This window comes from Botryllus schlosseri, chromosome 13 (assembly GCF_051294905.1).
Source record: "Botryllus schlosseri isolate E-star chromosome 13, Bs_hap1, whole genome shotgun sequence".
In the NCBI taxonomy this organism is placed as follows: Eukaryota; Metazoa; Chordata; class Ascidiacea; order Stolidobranchia; family Styelidae; genus Botryllus; species Botryllus schlosseri.
Genome location: NC_137248.1, coordinates 13,255,889 through 13,272,616, shown reverse-complemented (window position 1 = coordinate 13,272,616; position 16,728 = coordinate 13,255,889). Strand labels below are relative to the sequence as shown.

At 39.4% G+C, this 16,728-nt stretch overlaps 1 protein-coding gene across 1 annotated transcript in view; it reads right to left on the bottom strand.

The window, feature by feature from the left end:
• LOC145453205 (integrin alpha-1-like) overlaps positions 1–16,728 on the bottom strand; it is a 57,051-nt gene that overhangs the window by 29,613 nt on the left and 10,710 nt on the right. Inside the window, exons 2-7 of the mRNA XM_080331178.1 lie at positions 13,025–13,203; positions 9,201–9,318; positions 3,449–3,564; positions 2,290–2,443; positions 1,677–1,863; positions 1,091–1,196 (exon numbers count right to left, since the gene is read on the bottom strand). Of these exons, the coding sequence (XP_080187304.1) occupies positions 1,091–1,196; positions 1,677–1,863; positions 2,290–2,443; positions 3,449–3,564; positions 9,201–9,318; positions 13,025–13,203 (860 nt within the window). The remainder of the gene's footprint in view (positions 1–1,090; positions 1,197–1,676; positions 1,864–2,289; positions 2,444–3,448; positions 3,565–9,200; positions 9,319–13,024; positions 13,204–16,728) is intronic.

Here is a 16,728-nt window from a genome sequence, read left to right as displayed (position 1 = left end):
CTTGGAAACATATTAATGATGGTCGTATTTCCTGGAAAAGCTTATGACCATGTGCAGTGTGCATATATTTGTTGGGTTTTAAATTGTGTTTCATTCAAGTTTCAACAATCTCAGGTTCCAGCAACTACACCAATGTTGTTGTATCGCATTGTATCACATTTTTGTGGTGTATTGAACTGATAAAATTGCTAATAAACCAATGATGATGATGATGATGAGTTGCAGGTTTGAGTTTATCAAGGACAAGGGGGCCACAGGCTATCTTCAGAGAGGTCGTGAAAAAATTTTAAAAGCATCTATCCATAAGTTTACTCGACTATAACAAAAGAAGTGAATTAAAATTTAATACACTAGATAGCAATAAGCTACTTCATGAGTCTACATTCTCGCCTAAGCCACGAATCCAGACATCAGACATTATCAGAGAAAAAACAAGCTCAACCACTATATAACTGAATATGTAATAACATTATAATGTACTACTATGTTTATTGCGTGTAATATTTATATCATTTTATCATTTTAACTAGAGATTACTGCATAAAACAGCTATTTAATTATAATAGCGTTTCTTAATTCTTTCAGAAGGTTGAAAGGATATGGGGGCAATTGATTTTTCAAATTTACAAAAGGGGGCTATACGGTGTAAAAAAAGGTTGGGAGCTTCTGCTCTAACCCCTTACCCCATCATTGTTATACGTCATTTAATTGACCTGTTCCTGTAAGGAACTGAATTATTTGTCCCGCAAATGATCATCACCAGCATTTTCACTCAAATGAAATCGAACTTGATTCATTTGACCTTCAAATGAGTGCCATTTTCAGTTGCTATTTGAATGAATTTATACTTGTTGAAGCGTTGTAGATCAACCATAAATGTCAAAACATTATGTATTGAATACCACAACAAGGAATGAAAGTTTCAGAAGTTCAAAATAGGGAAAGCTATTTTAAACTTTGATGAAGGTTTGAGCTACAAAATTATTAATTTAACTAGGTTAGTTGGGTGCAAAATCATCTCAATCTTAAAACATGATACGAAGTACTATTCACCAACAGTCGTTCACACAGGTGTTTTCAAATGACTTACCTTTGCAATGGCGATTGGAAATACTGATGTCCGAGAATACGAAATCAGATGCTGGTGAGCATTTCGGGTGAATATATGTGTTCAGTATATTAACTTGGAAGATCAGCTGTTAAGAAAATTTCATACAATGTCTTTCATAACAATAAATAATGTTTTTCCTATGATATGACATATTTGCTCTCACGTTTTAAAGTTTCGAACATTGAAATGAATACATAATGCCATTAAATTCAATAGGGGCCTCAAACTCGTAGCCCGCCAGGATATATATCTTACTACCACAAAAAGGCCATAGTTTGAAAATACAGACAGATCAAAACCGTTAATTGAGCACAGAACACGATTTTCACAGATATCAAAGGGATATCAGCTGAGAAAACGGAAATTTGTGCATATGCATTTTCAAAAACAACAGTCTCTACCAGTTTTTCCCCACTTCACAGATATTACAATACAGAAGTAATTTTGGACTACTCAAAATTGTTTCAAAGATACTGATTATAGCTTGATATGATTGCACAAAGTTAAGAAACCTGGTTAGATTTGGATAAAATTTTACACTTTTTATAAAATGAGATTAGTTCACCTGATATTTAGCAGTGCTAGTGTGGTTAATAGCAATCTCCGTGAAATTCCAGTATTGACTCGCTAAGTCGCCTGGACTGGTAAAATGATACAGTAGGTGTTCCTGAGATGCGCCATTGTATTTCAGGTACACGTACAAGGAGCGAACCGGTTTCGGAGTCCTTTTTGAAGTTCCTGCGTCACCTGGACTTTTAAAAGTGCAATATATGACAATTTCCATGGCACCAAGAGCAGCTAGGCCTAACGAAACTATTAAACTCTTGCCTGGAATGGCATGGTTGCGATTGCTTAAAACTAGTAGTGGATAAATCGAGTGCCCGGCTGATTGCATTCCGAGTCAAGAAGTACTAAGCTTCTAATGGAGTCGATTTTTCGAGAATCACTCAATATGACATCATTGAGCGAGATAGCTTACGCAAACAGCCAGCCAGACGATTTCATCCTGCAATTCAGAGTATTATGAGAAATGTATCACATCTCCAGTTTCTCCTGTTCACACTATACCAGAATGACGACCATATGAATGATCATGTGACCCGGGCAAGGATGGAACGCACAACCTACCGATGCGCAATCCCTACACTTTGTAATCAGTCAGTAAACATGTTACTCACTCATCATCAAGACGAGAATAGGCATTGAAGCAAAATCGCAGACATTGCACAGCAGACTCCATTTCATAAAAGTCGGATGTCAGCCTAGTTCGAAACATATGGCCTTTTTTAGATCTTCTTATAACATCATCCGGATTCAGAGCAATTATTCCATCTGCATAAAATAACATTTTCAAATGAATGGTAGCACGATGGAATCCACACAAAGAATACTGGTGATATTCGATTCTACAAGTAAGATCATCACTATGAATAGTTGTCAGTTCTTTTTGAAGTTTGCTGTTTTAAACGTAAGTGACGTTAATGTTGTGGTGAGAAGATAGCCCACTCATTATGATGTGACCAAACTGACAATGAGCAGTCTCAGAGATGGAGTAGTATTCAGATACACTTCTCATACTAGGTGCGGTCCAAAGTTCCGGACATTAGTATTTTGCCGGCGTTACAGATTAGCACTGACTGTCTGTTTTCAGACAATCCAGAGGTAGTCTCACATTCAATTGTAAATATTTAGAATGCAAAATATGAGCTCAAATATGTAAATGAATCATTTTATGAAACCGGTAGCGAAATATGTCAAAGCCAACTACCAGGGTGGAATTTGGCTACTAAATGTTTGCCTCCATTTCGGCGTCATTTGTGGGGCCATAACTAAAGTAGAAATACATTTAATTGATAACGCAAGGCGCGTTGAAATGGTTCGCTTCTTGTATCTTCGCTGTTTAATACAACGCATTCGGTTGGTGTCGCAGTACACTTTAAAGAAATAGCCAATCATATGACACAGTCTACCACATTTTAGCATTTGCATGCTTGATTGGTATCATGGCTGACTGCTGTCAGAAAGTATTTACTGAACTACCAGCAGTCATAACTTCAATATTAAAAACATTGACAAGCTTATGTTATTCAGATGCTTCATATTGTGCCTTAAAACATAGCAATGTTATCTGAAATAAATGGAATAAAAAATGGGAATATATTCAATCGTTTTCAATGGCGTGATGTTTACTGTGAACATGAAAACCGCCATAATTACAGAAAAGTCTATTTGGATTGTTACTTATGAAAACATTTTGATAAATGCAGATACAGGCATAATATATTGATGATAAAACAGTATTCTCCTTTCAACAAGAAAACTTTAAAATAACATTACCACTAAATCCATTTAGAGTTTTTGGACCAGAGAGTACTAATCCCGGGCTTATGTCTGGAGTGCATCTCAATCGAACACGGCCTCGATGGTTGCGTTTGTTCGGTCCCCTGCGGAGTCTATAAAAATAAATACATCATCTCTTAATGCACATAATTAAATTGTGGCATACTAGAATTTGTAATCCTAAATCAGGGGTCTCAAACTCAAATGTGCTCGCGGGCCAATTTCCCAGTTTTAGATGACGCCGCGGGCCGCAGCATCAACAATACGGTTATTCCATGTATTTCCAAGTACGTATTATTTAACAAAACCTTGCAGACTGTCATTCCACACACATCGTGGAAATTTGATTTACTATTGTAATATTCATGCCTGGCACGAAAAAAAAAGCATTTTAAATATTTGAACAAATTTATGTTGTACTTGGCATAATTAGTCAAAATAATGTGGTATAGACACCATGCAAGAGGACAAATGCATAACAATATCGTAAAAGCTATCGCGTTATAATTTTGAAGTTGGCAGACATTTGACATGTCACAATTATGGGTAGAATATTTTAGAATTTAACAAAGATTGATCTGATATCAGAGCATTCAAGCCGTGTAGCCTAATCCGAGCTTTCGACATACTCCTGATAACTAGGTTATTGATCAAAATTAATGATCATGTCATTGCCAAAGTCAAATTATATGAGTGTTAGATTTAATTGAATATTGAAGTTTTGTACCGCCAAGAAGCTCTTCGTGTTTGTACTAATAGCGGGCGTTTCGTGTCACAAGTCCTTTTCAGATTTTAATGTTTGACCCGAGATTTGTTCACTTGGGTCATGTTTTATCATAGTGGTTTTTAACCTTGCCTCCAGCGCCCCCCAAGGGACGATTTGGATTTTGAAGGAGGCGGAAACGATCAGGGGGCGATATGGGGGGCGCTAGGCTCAGGGGGCTGTATGGGGGCGCTGAAGAAAAATGGCTTCGCAGCAGGGTTGTAACCAATTCACAAAGCTCCGAGTCACAAGTCATTCTCACTTTTACGGTTTTGACTCGAGTCAAGTCGAGTCATTTTCAATTCACCACCGAGTCAAGTCCGAGTCCAAGTCATCGAGCAGAGGTTCGAGTCCGAGTCATGGTATTATGACTCGATTCCGAGTCCAAGTCATTGTGTTGACTGCTCAGTTTCCAGTTAAAGTCTTGGTTCGCATTTATAATATACTAATTTTCCTCACTTTTAACAGTTTCTGGTCGCACTTTCAAGTACCAGTATCAATAGACGTAATCCCAATAGAGTGGTTACTTTACTGTTCTTCGAAATTTCAATGAAATGTCGGTCTTGGCCGGCTGAATCTCGAGTCATATGACTTGGTTCGAGTCATGCGCAATGACTCGAGTCCAATTCGAGTCAATACACAAATTAACTCGAGTCGAGTCATTTCCGTATTTTGAGAAAATGACTCGAGTCAAGTCGAGTCATCAAAAAATCGTGACCCGAGTCATTACAACCCAGCTTCGCAGTAGATGGTGTAGTGGTAGGACATACCATTAATAAGTTTTCAGTGCAAATTACCAAATCTCGAAATTTTTGGTCGCGCTCCGTGACGACTTTTACTACCTATGTTTTCATAAATGTAGTGTAGATGCTTATTATAATTGATGTAAATAATTGAGCGTACTTTTAGATCGCGAATTTGCCATTAAAACACTGCCGTCACGCTTGCTAGGGTTATTCTCAACAACATGTTTCGAAATAGGTATATTGTATCCTGCAGCGCACAGTGTGTGGAAATCGAAGAAAAAGGCACTGTGTCTCACTTTTGATAGTGAGAGCCCCTTGTACATTAAATATAATTAAAAGATTTGTGGACAAAATGATTAACTAACTATACTTGTATTTGAGAGCTGCAAAATTTAATCTTCAGAATATTTGGTCATCGTATCATAAAGGATGACACTATTTAGTGTTGTGGTCTACAACCTCACATGATTGTTTCATAATATGAGTCGCTTTATTTGGAACACATTCATAGTAAAATTAATAACTGGGTGCAGTACCAAATTCAATTGAGGAGATATCACCCTTGACATTCTCAGTTGATTTACTAGTTACACAAAGCACTAAAACAAAACCCAATACAATTTATTTTCTGGTATTGCCAATCGTAGATGTGAATTCGGGATGTGTATACATCTGGTTTGAACCACATGGTATGAGTATGAGTGTGCACCCTATGGTTGTTATAACAACCTTGAGTTGACCCCGATTATAGCACATACAACTGTTATATCGTTTACTAGTCGAGTGGTCCTCGGGCGTGATTGAAGCACGAAAATCTTAGCCGAAACGGATTGCCCTTATGTTAACCGTAAAGTTTGATATAAATATGTCTAATTGTCTATAGGTGCTTGAACGGCTCGTGCCAAATTATCCTGTCGTGGCAATCTGAACCACACAGAACAAATAACATCCGTTCAAAGAAAAACCATTTTTCAGTGAAGAAATACCAATTTTGAATCGTGTGCTTCTTTTAGTGCGGTACGTTTAGGACATTTCAATATCTTTTGACTATATAGCAGTGGAGGTCACAAAATAACAACATATAACGACGTAATTGTACCAACGGGCCCGTCCAAATATGTTTCATTATTAATTACGTGGCCTACGTTTTCCAAGACAACAACTCACTCAGCGCTATTGGTAAATTTGATTATGTGGGAGATATAAAATTTATAGCAATGTATATATATGCAATTATCAATATTCTTGACCGATTCATTCATGAATCACAGAAAATTTTCCCGCCTTGCGCGACCAGGCCACATAAACTTTGCTTACTATCGAAATCTCGCGACCGGGGGTCTTGAGGGTGAAGCCCCCCAGAAGTTTAGTTTAGCACCTTATGGAGGGACCCCAAGATCAACTTTTATTTTGGAGGGGGGCTGACGAAGTGCTGTTACGGCCCTGCTTCTTACCCATTGTTTTTATTACAGTCCTTAAAATATGGGTTGGGGGGCGCTAGAGCACGGCAATTTTTGAAAAGGGGCGCTGGAGGAAAAAAGTCAAGAACCACTGTTTATCATCATGAATAGGTAATAAGTAGGGCAAGTTTTTGCAACTTTTGCAACTTTTTTTTACAGCTTCCGGCAGCTTCCTAAATACTCGTAAGATATGTAGAATGCTGTTTGAAGCTGTTTGAAGGAATCTTATAGTGCAACTTTTGTCCATTTGTTTCATGCAACTCTTTGCAACTTTTTCGATTTTTCATGAAAGTATTTTCGGTTTTGGTGAAATACACGGCCAAATTCGACTGAAACACCGTAAATCAGCACCGAAGTACGGGTATTTCGGGAGCTGAGCCGGTATATTGACCTTTTTTTTTGGTCAATCGAGCGAAATGTGGTCTTTTAGTGCAACTTTTGTCAAAAATAAATAAATAAATGCAACTTTCCGCGGATTTAATTGCAACAAAAACTTGCCCCGGTAATAAGACATAATATTAGCTGACCTTTTGAAAGGTATGTGATATTGAAGTTTGATTAGTAGTTCCAGGTTTTTGGAGTAGTTTTAGAGTTTCAAGTTCTCAAATTTGAAAAAAAAAATTGGCAGTTAAATATTGTCGAATACTCGAAAACCCAAAATGCCGAAGCGCGCCGCACAAATCATTCTCGGGCCGTGTGTTTGAGACCCCTGTCTCAAATACTATTAAGTTGAATAGGAATTTCATATTGTGAAAGCTTGATATACCATTGTTTGTAAGGGATTGGGTGTGGGACGGTGTCGAATTGGTCCCTAGATGTTACTAGTCCAACTGTAGAATTCCTTTCTAATACAATTCGAATTGAGTGTTTCTAATTATGGTAAATGTGGAAAGGATAACAAGTAAATGCTGTAAAAATGTGAACGAGTAGAGGTGGTGGAAATGTACAGGAACAGTAATCCGAATAGAGACTATGGATAGTAAATCTACATAGTGTGCGGTTTTTAAGAATCAGCATTGATATGGAAATGGAATAATGTTTTAATTGATGCTTGCACACCTAAGAAGCAGCAAAGTTGAGTGAACAAAACCGATCAAAAGAATGATAAATAGAAGAACCACTTTAATACTTGAGTGTTTTATTTCAAAACTCTATTTGAGTTAAGTACGTAATTAATGTTCTCTGCCAGCATAACACGATACCAGTATTAAACGTTTGTTACGAACATCATCAATATACTTAGCAAACAGACATGTAATGTTTCTACAGAGCAGCATCTCAGTGCAATGTTTCAGTTATCCAGTGTACTACAAATGCTTACCTTGTCAAACTAAATAAAGGAATATACCCTACTAACGGAATTAAATTTACAAATTTTCAACTGGACTCCTATATGTGGCTTCCAACCATTACCAAATGGCATCAAACACATTTTTAATTAGTAGGTTATGTCATTCAAATGAAACGGTCTGAGTGACAAATAAGTGGAAGCGCTTTGCGCAAGACATAAAGCCAAGTGCATACACAAAATCAATCTTCCTGTTTCTGAATGAATAATCGGGGCATACTAATTATAAAGTTGATCGGCCCGCCAAAGGGCAGCCTCGAGGACCACCTACTACTGTAAATTATCAAGGTATCAACAGTATCAGTTCTTTTCAGATATACTTTATTGATGCAACATAGCTCTAGACCAGTCATTCTCAACCTTTTTGTCTTTTCGGACCACCTTTGGACCGTCAAGGACCCCCAAGTTTTAGTTTAAATTTAGTACAATAATCGTGCAACCGTCATCTATGTTTTGCGAATATTAATTGTAGGCTAGTGACAAACAGCATCTATTCTTGAAAATAACATCACACCATTTATGTGGAAATTGGGTGGAGAGTAGAGCAGCATCTATTGAAATATGTGGTCGTGTCTTGAAAATCCGCACCTTCGATTTGATATGAACGAGTGCCGAAAATTTATTTTCACAAAGATAGGTGGTGGCGAATGATATAAAACGGGCAACGCTTCCGACGACCCCCTTGGATATGCCGCTAAAAGTGAGACACTGATTTTTTATTGAACATATAACGTCCATCCTAGTCATTTCTATCTAGCAGTTCATCTCGAAGTTGTTCTGGAATAGTGGTTATGGTATATCACATAAAAAATGGATTTTTGCAAGCATTGACCTGACTATTCCAACTTTTTATTTTTTCCACAAACCCCAACAAAACATCTCTAAACTGCAATATGTTTGTATCAGTTGGCTATTTGCGATTTGACAATTAAAATGAGTTTGCACAGTAGGATATTTCATCTCAGACGGTCATTCTGTTGATGTGAGTCATGAAGCTGTTGCAGTAATGAAGCAAAATTGCTTCATCATTTCTCTCTATTTTAAAAAGGAAATAAACATACAGTTGTCAATCATTTTGTAAATTTAGAGGCTTCGCGGACCCCCTGAAAATGCTTCGCAGACTCCCGTTTAGAACCACTGCTCTAGACATTCAGTAATTTGACCTATGTGCACACAATAAGGAAGAGTGCTACATATTGTATCCACCAAGTGTCCATTGACTGTACTTACCACAAGACCTTTGTGCCAATACCATATAATCAATATGAATGCACTGCACTACTGCGTAGGATGTGAGGCATTGCACAAGTAGCTGTGCTGTGCTGCCTATGGTGTGAGCATAGTGTTGGCTAAGATTGCAGAAATCTAACCACATACAGCAAGTAATGAATAGATTACAGATGGTTCTTGTTAGAAACAGAGAGTTACCCACGCCTTATATTCGTCCTTTCTTATCCAAGCTCTTGTATGATATGATTTAAAGCCGCACATATCCTCTTCGAAACTGCATTTGAAAGCGATCTGCGGTAACGATTCGTTTGGATCCAAAGCTGAAAAATATGCAACAGTGTGGAAAGGAAAAGATGTATTATCATTGTCAATTCATATGAGATGGTCGGCAATCACGACACCAGATATGTTGGTATATTGAGGAGGGTTGGTTCGATTTGTTTGAAATAAGGTCAGATTTGTTTGAAATAAGGTCAGTCTCATGTTTGAAATGAGGATAGTCATGTTTGAAATAAGGTCAGTCTCATTTTTGAAATCAAATAAGGTCAGTTGCAGTATCAACATATCCAAGGCACGATATCCCAGCGGTAACCCAGTCCAAACACATCCCAGACATGATGTCCGAAGACGCCCCAGACAAGATGTTCGAATGTCAACACAGTCCGAACACACCCCAGACACATGTTGGATGGCAGCACATGCCGAACACACCCCATACACGATGCCCGAACACACCCCAGACACCATATTCGAATGACAGCACAGGCCAAACACACCCCAGACATGATGTCCGAACACGCCCCAGACACGATGTCCAAGTGTCAACACACCCCAGACACCATGTCTGAATGGCAAAACAGGCTGAACACACCTCGGACACCATGTCCGAATGGCAGCACATGCCGAACACACTCCATACATGATGTCCGAACATTCCCCAGACACATGTCCGACTGTCAACACAGTCCGAACACACCTCAGACACCATGACCGAATAGCAGCACCGGCCGAACACACCCCAGACATGATGTCCAAACACGCCCCAAACACGATGTCCGACTGTCAACACAGTCCCAACACACCGCCGACACCATGTCCGAATAGCAGCACCGGCCGAACACACCCCAGACATGATGTCCGAACACGCCTCAGACACGATGTCCGAGTGTCAACACACCCCAGACACCATGTCTGAATGGCAACACAGGCCGAACACACCTCAGACACCATGTTCGAATGGCAGCACCGGCGGAACACACCCCAGACACGATGTCCGGGTGTAAACACAGTCCGAACACACCCCAGATACCATGTACGAATGACAACACAGGCCGAACACACCTCAGCCATAATGTCAGTCAGTCAGTCAACAATGTTTTGATCGCAGCAATATTTTGATCGATCAGCGAAAACGCTGACGGTCCCATTCACACCAATGAAGCGGGAAGCAAAAAACTGCTGCTACTCTTAAGGTTTATTTGTTTTGGGGTATTCATGGTGTTTGTCGACTACTATGGTCATTTACACCAGGCCGATATTCTTCTTATTTTCCGTAGCTGCCGACTGATAGCACGGCCCACCTCTAGGCTTTTGTAAGACACCGCTGACGCGGATGAGGTGGCGAGGAGGAGCCTAGGTAAACCTCCAACACATAGGTATCGGAATTCGTATGTCGACCTCGGTCGGACTCGAACCCGCACCCATTGGTGTTGCAGCTGCGGATTATACCACTGCGCTATCTCGCCACTACGCTTTAGGTAATACGCTTGCAGTGCGCAAACTGCTACGCTTTAGGCTATACGCGTCCTGTCTGGCTAGGCCGTAGAATGATAAACGAAATACCAATAATCACATTTTACTATTCTTCGAAGTTACAATGAAATGTCTGTCCTGGCCATCCGAGTCTCGAGTCATATGACTTGGTTTGAGTGATGCACAATCACTCGAGTACAAGTCGGGCCAATACTTAAATTGACTCAACAGTATTCATTTCATACTGACTCGAGTCAAATCGAGTCACCACAAAATCTCGACTCGAGTCGAGTTATTACAACCCTGGTGATAAGCGCTGCGATTCCATCGCAACAACCTAATCACGTATAGACATAGACACTGTACTTGTCTGATGCTGACGTGATCGGAATAGTTGACATCAAAGGTCGTATCGATCAGACCTATCTCATAACTCATACTGTGTGAAGCAAGAAATAGCTTCCAAAAAGGACCGACGAAGAAAGAATAACATGGAAGAAGACTGTGACATCGAGCGCTAGGTCGAGGTGGATGCCAGTACAAGATACCCCAAATTTGTTTTGCATTGTAGCCACTAAAATTTGAAAAATTTTTACATTTATTTATATTTAATAAATCCAAAATTTTGTACTCCAATATCTTCGCTTGTAGTGATTGGAATTGAGCAAAAATTGGTGTGAGTTGTATTTTAAGGTAACCTTACAGCTTCATCAAGTAGCCAGTAAAATTTGAAAAAAAGGTATTTTTGAACAGCCCTAATCACTGCTTACTGGTCAGTGATCATAATATGCAGGTAATATGGATTGGATTTCACGGGATATCTTTGTAAAAGCCCATATATAACAGCGCCAATAGAAACTAACTATATTAATGACGGTGAGTAATGAGCATATCAACAAACATGCGGGTGATATAAATCCGCGAACACAAATGGAAATTACCATGTGTGTGATGTCACTATTTTAATATACATGCGGCATATATACCGCCTACATGCCGCATTGAAGATAGAAATTCAGGAGCAAAACTTCAGTTCTGATTTCCAAGCGTAATATGAGAGACTGAGAGTGAATGATCTTAGCTATCAAAGTATTAATTCCTTAAAGCAGAGGTCTCAAACACGCGGCCCGCGACGACATTTTATATTTTTATTAATTTGACAATATATAAGTGTCACATATATCTTTTCAGCTTATAAAGTGAAAATTCACTCTTAAATTGTGCCGAAAGCCTGAAACTATTCATCAAACTTCACTATCACATCAATTGCAAACGCTACTATGCATTGGAAGTTTCACTATTTCGCCACATTTCCAATTCATGATGACAAAACCTGACCCTTAGACGATTCGTGACTGAAATTTGTGAGTGGGACTTGGACGCGACCTTTCTTAGAATTATTCAGACTCGGGCTAACTCGATGGCAAAATGAAAATGACTCGAGTGGACTCGGAATGCCGTGAATTTGTTTGAACCACGGACGGAACAAACTAATCGCGTATCAGGAGAATACTAATAGATCAGAAGGTTGCAGCTTGGTATTTCGCTAACTAAACACGTAGTTATGGCAACCATTGGCAATCTGTTAGTTACATCTTTGGTCGCTAAACCATGTTATTAAGGCCACTTAAAGGTACCGAGTACCGTATTGGTACGCTCCAACGATGTAACAACAATGGGTCGTTCGGCATTCCGACATTTCAATCACTAGGACACATTCATTAATATATTTACATTATATTTATATTTTTTCAGCTCCTATATTTGAAGATGCTTGACCATGAGATTAATAGCCTACTTATCGGAAGTATATCCGGATCCTGGACTGAAATTACAATGCTCAACTTAAAAATGTTTTGATATCAGATCAGTCTCGATTATCAATCTGTTGAATTCAAGCTGCAAAATTATAATCCGATAGCTTTTATGATGGCATCATACATTAGTCCGCCCATATGGTGTCTATATCTTATAATTAATATATATCAAGTACAACAACAATTCTATTCAAATAGCTGTAAATGTGATGATTCTTTTCGTGCCAGGCTTAAATTGATACAAGAGTAAATCACATTTTGACGATGTGTGTTTACTGTCAGTCTGCTGGATCGGCTCACTTTCAATAGGACAATTCATTCCCGCCAAATAAGTCCTACTTGGAAAGACATAGAATATCCCTATAAATGCTGCGGCCCGCGGCGTCGTTAAAGCATGCGGCATTTGGGGAAGGCCTCACTCTATTCGAAAATAGAATATTGGAGGAGGCAAGATTACCGTCAGTGTCATTCAAGGAACTTGCTGGGGGCGTTGTGCTGAGATGGAGCTTTTGACATTGATGTGAGACGTCGGTACCATCTTGAGATCGCGGCGATAACTCACAAGCGAAAACGGCTCCTTCACTGGCGCTTGCATTTGTTGGCTTACTATTGTACTTCGGTGATCCAGTCCATAATCTGAAACAATTATTTCACGCGATCATTGAGTGAATGTCTGTCTTGCTACTTTGAAACATATCTTTATTCGGTTTCAGGCCCTTATATTTTATTATTATGATTCCCAGGAATGGCGATTTCAATAGGTTATTCGAAACCGACTCGAATGACTCGACTCGCCACCAATGTTCCCTCTAAGCTGCTCGTGTGAGCAAATGCGCAGTGCTGACCCGGTCTCTGCGTGCAGAAAATCTAAGTTGATGAGTGTGCTCAGACTCGTCAAAAATTAGAGGAAACATTGGTCGCCACAAAACAGTAGCACGCATACTATGAAGATTGACAATCGGTGGTTCTGTCATTATTCATCAGACACAGAATGCATAATGCGATACACTAGACCAGGGGTGGCCAACCTTTTAGCTATTCACGACTGCATTTCGCTTACTCATGTAGCCTACGGCCACATTCCAGGCCATAGTCGTAAGGAACTAAATGAACGCCAAATTCCCATGTTAAACTGTCCAATGGACAGTGTCCATGCCCAATTATCCAATTCCGATGAACTCCGGACCAATCTCTAGCTAGCATAGCATATATTAACATCGGTTTACTAAATGCACCGAAACCGAGAATGATCATGTTATGAATAGTTTCAAGGAATCGACACGGCGAAATATTTTTCAGATTCACGAATGAACTTCGCAATAAATATTAGTAGTTTCGCATATAATTATTAAACATTTATCCTTTTTCCGCCCATATGATAGGATCAAATTCATCTGTAAGCTAGAGTTGAAGGAGGAGTGTTTCGAAAATTTAGCGCAAGTTATAAATGATGATGGATATTTCGGTAGTCAAATTGTTATTAGTCACTTTGGTACATGCTGTTATTTCTTGACCTCCCATCAGGATAGTCGGTACAGTCACAGTGGAAAGATATTGCAATCGCCCAAACGTCCCAGAAACAAATTTATTTCGTGAGGAGCACACGATTCGAAGTTAGTATTTTCTCTATGGGGACATCATTTTCCTCTGTTGTTTACATCTGCACTGTGGGCTAAGATTGCAAAAGGCGCTACTAGCGCTACTACATTAAAATTGAAAAATGAAGTCGCAATGAATCGCGCCCAGCACGAAGAAAATTTCAAAATTGTTCGAAATCTTTCAAAGATTCTGGAGTCAATTCATAAATTCAATTTGCATGTTGACGGCCGCCAACACAAACTAATTGAATTATGTGTCGACGGCCGCACAAATTTCCTTCTAACGGCCGCAGGTTGCCCACCCCCTGCACTAGACACAATTCGATGTAATGAAATGAACAGAAAGGAGGATGACGAAATTCGACGTCCACCTTGGCTTTATGCCGGCAAGTAACAATGTTCGATCTTGTATGTTCGGCTGTCTTTTTTATGCACACTTTCCTAGCTCTTATCTGTCGCATTTCATTCGTCTTTCTCTTGGCATTGTTTCTATAAGACGCGGAAAGAACAGTGACGGAGGGGAGAATGAACCCAGATGAACCCCCGACACTTCGAAACGTGATACTGCCGAGACTTGAACCGGTGCATTAACAACTACGTCAACTCCGGAACTCAATTTTTCTTCACATGATTCGAGGGAACCCGCAACAAAGTGATGTCGGAAGGTAGGACAACGTGAAACCGATAGATAGTGTATATTTATTAATGGCGTATGTACCCGATTGCTGGTGGTTAGTGGCCCCGAGAGAGAGGGACGTTTGTCCTCGTTCCAACATCGAAATCATCCGAATTAATAAATTAGAGAGATCATTACATTACATCGTATTGTGTCTTGTGTATCGCATTGTACATAGTGTGAGTCTTGGTCAGATGAAACGATATTACGACGATTATTGATTATGATTATTATTGAATTCATTAAGTATTAAATATTTATATATTGAAAAATGATTGGCGAATACCTAAATTGAATCGCATCAAATCGAATTTAGAGGCAGATGTTCGAACCGCGTCCGAATCATATGTGATTCATATTCATATAATCATTAAATCGTAAAAACCAGGTACAGAAATATAGAATCCCCTGTATTCGCTGGTCATCATCCCATGAAATATTACTATCTGCGTGAGAACTGTTAGCCGTGTCACACACAAAAAAACAATGCAAAAGTGGGCCGTGATGAAAGCCATAAGAACTCGATTATACAATACAGTAGAAATGAACGACCGTGTGGACCTGATGTAAGGCTAAATGACGACGATCAATTGCAATTAAATTGCAATGACAGTCTTGCCTGCGAAAACATTTGAAAGGCCGCTAGATAGTTTGGAAATCATTGTACAGGGAATTCACGGGTATCGCACATACTGCGTAGTCTAAACATCTCAAAACTACTCATAATGACTCAGTATCGAAGCATGTTACGCGTGCATATTTGTAAATGTAGCAGCACTATCACAGGTGACTCGTAAGATTCGTATATCAGACATTTTAACCTGACATTTTAACCTGCCACTTCTACATGTGAGTTATGACGACGATCTGTCTGCCTAACCACAAAACTAGTGAATTATGAGTTTCGGTTCAAGCGCCAGATAGGCGTGAATTCGTCGAATTCGTCATACGATATCGCATTAAACCTATTCGCACTGGTCGGCAGACGAAGAAATATTCAGGTAAAGACAGCAAATGCCACTCGATAGATCCATGTTGTCTAATCACAAGTGAATCGTAAACACGTTTTCAGTATCCGATACTTCACTCATTTTGGAAATTTTAAATCGTGTAATTCACTGAGGCGTTAGACTCAGCATTGCGGCTATGGTATAGGTCAGGGGTGTCAAACATACGGCCGGCGCAGCAATTCTGAGTAGACTGAAAAATTCTTATATTAAACAGCACATTCGCAGCAAATGTTGAGATGTTCATTGTTCAATTGTGCATTTTTATAGGTCACCTTATATAGCCACGTGACTACGGCGTTGTGGTTTCACTCTAGTTACTACTTATTACGCAAGTCGGTGACGTCGACGTACAATTTTGAGAGGGCAGAAAGTGCAAACAAAGTTTAGAGTTTTATGGAAAAATGGACTAAAAAGAGCTATTTATACTCACAGAAGCGGAAACGCAAATGCGGAACCGTATATGCAGTTCACATGGAAATATAGGAGTCACACAAATATCTAATTCAACATCTATATTCGCACTGCTGTGCCACTTCCGAACCATTAGGTCCCCGGACCTACGAGAATCCCGACTCGCGATTTGATAATATTAAACCAAATTAAAATGTCCGCGTTTACAGTTGAATATGTTGTATTTCTCATAACGCGTACGCAGCGCCAATGCCAGATTGCATTAAAGCAGAGGAGTATACAAATAAGCCCACTTATATATCGTCGTAGCGTCACTATTTTATTGTTGATTTGATAACTGTATTCAACCGAACAATCATCGTATTTATACCAATTCCATTGTTCGCGACTAAAGGTGTTACGACCTGCTAAAATAAAACCCCTATATAATCCGTCCATGTCTATATGCCTAACCAAGTATTCAAGT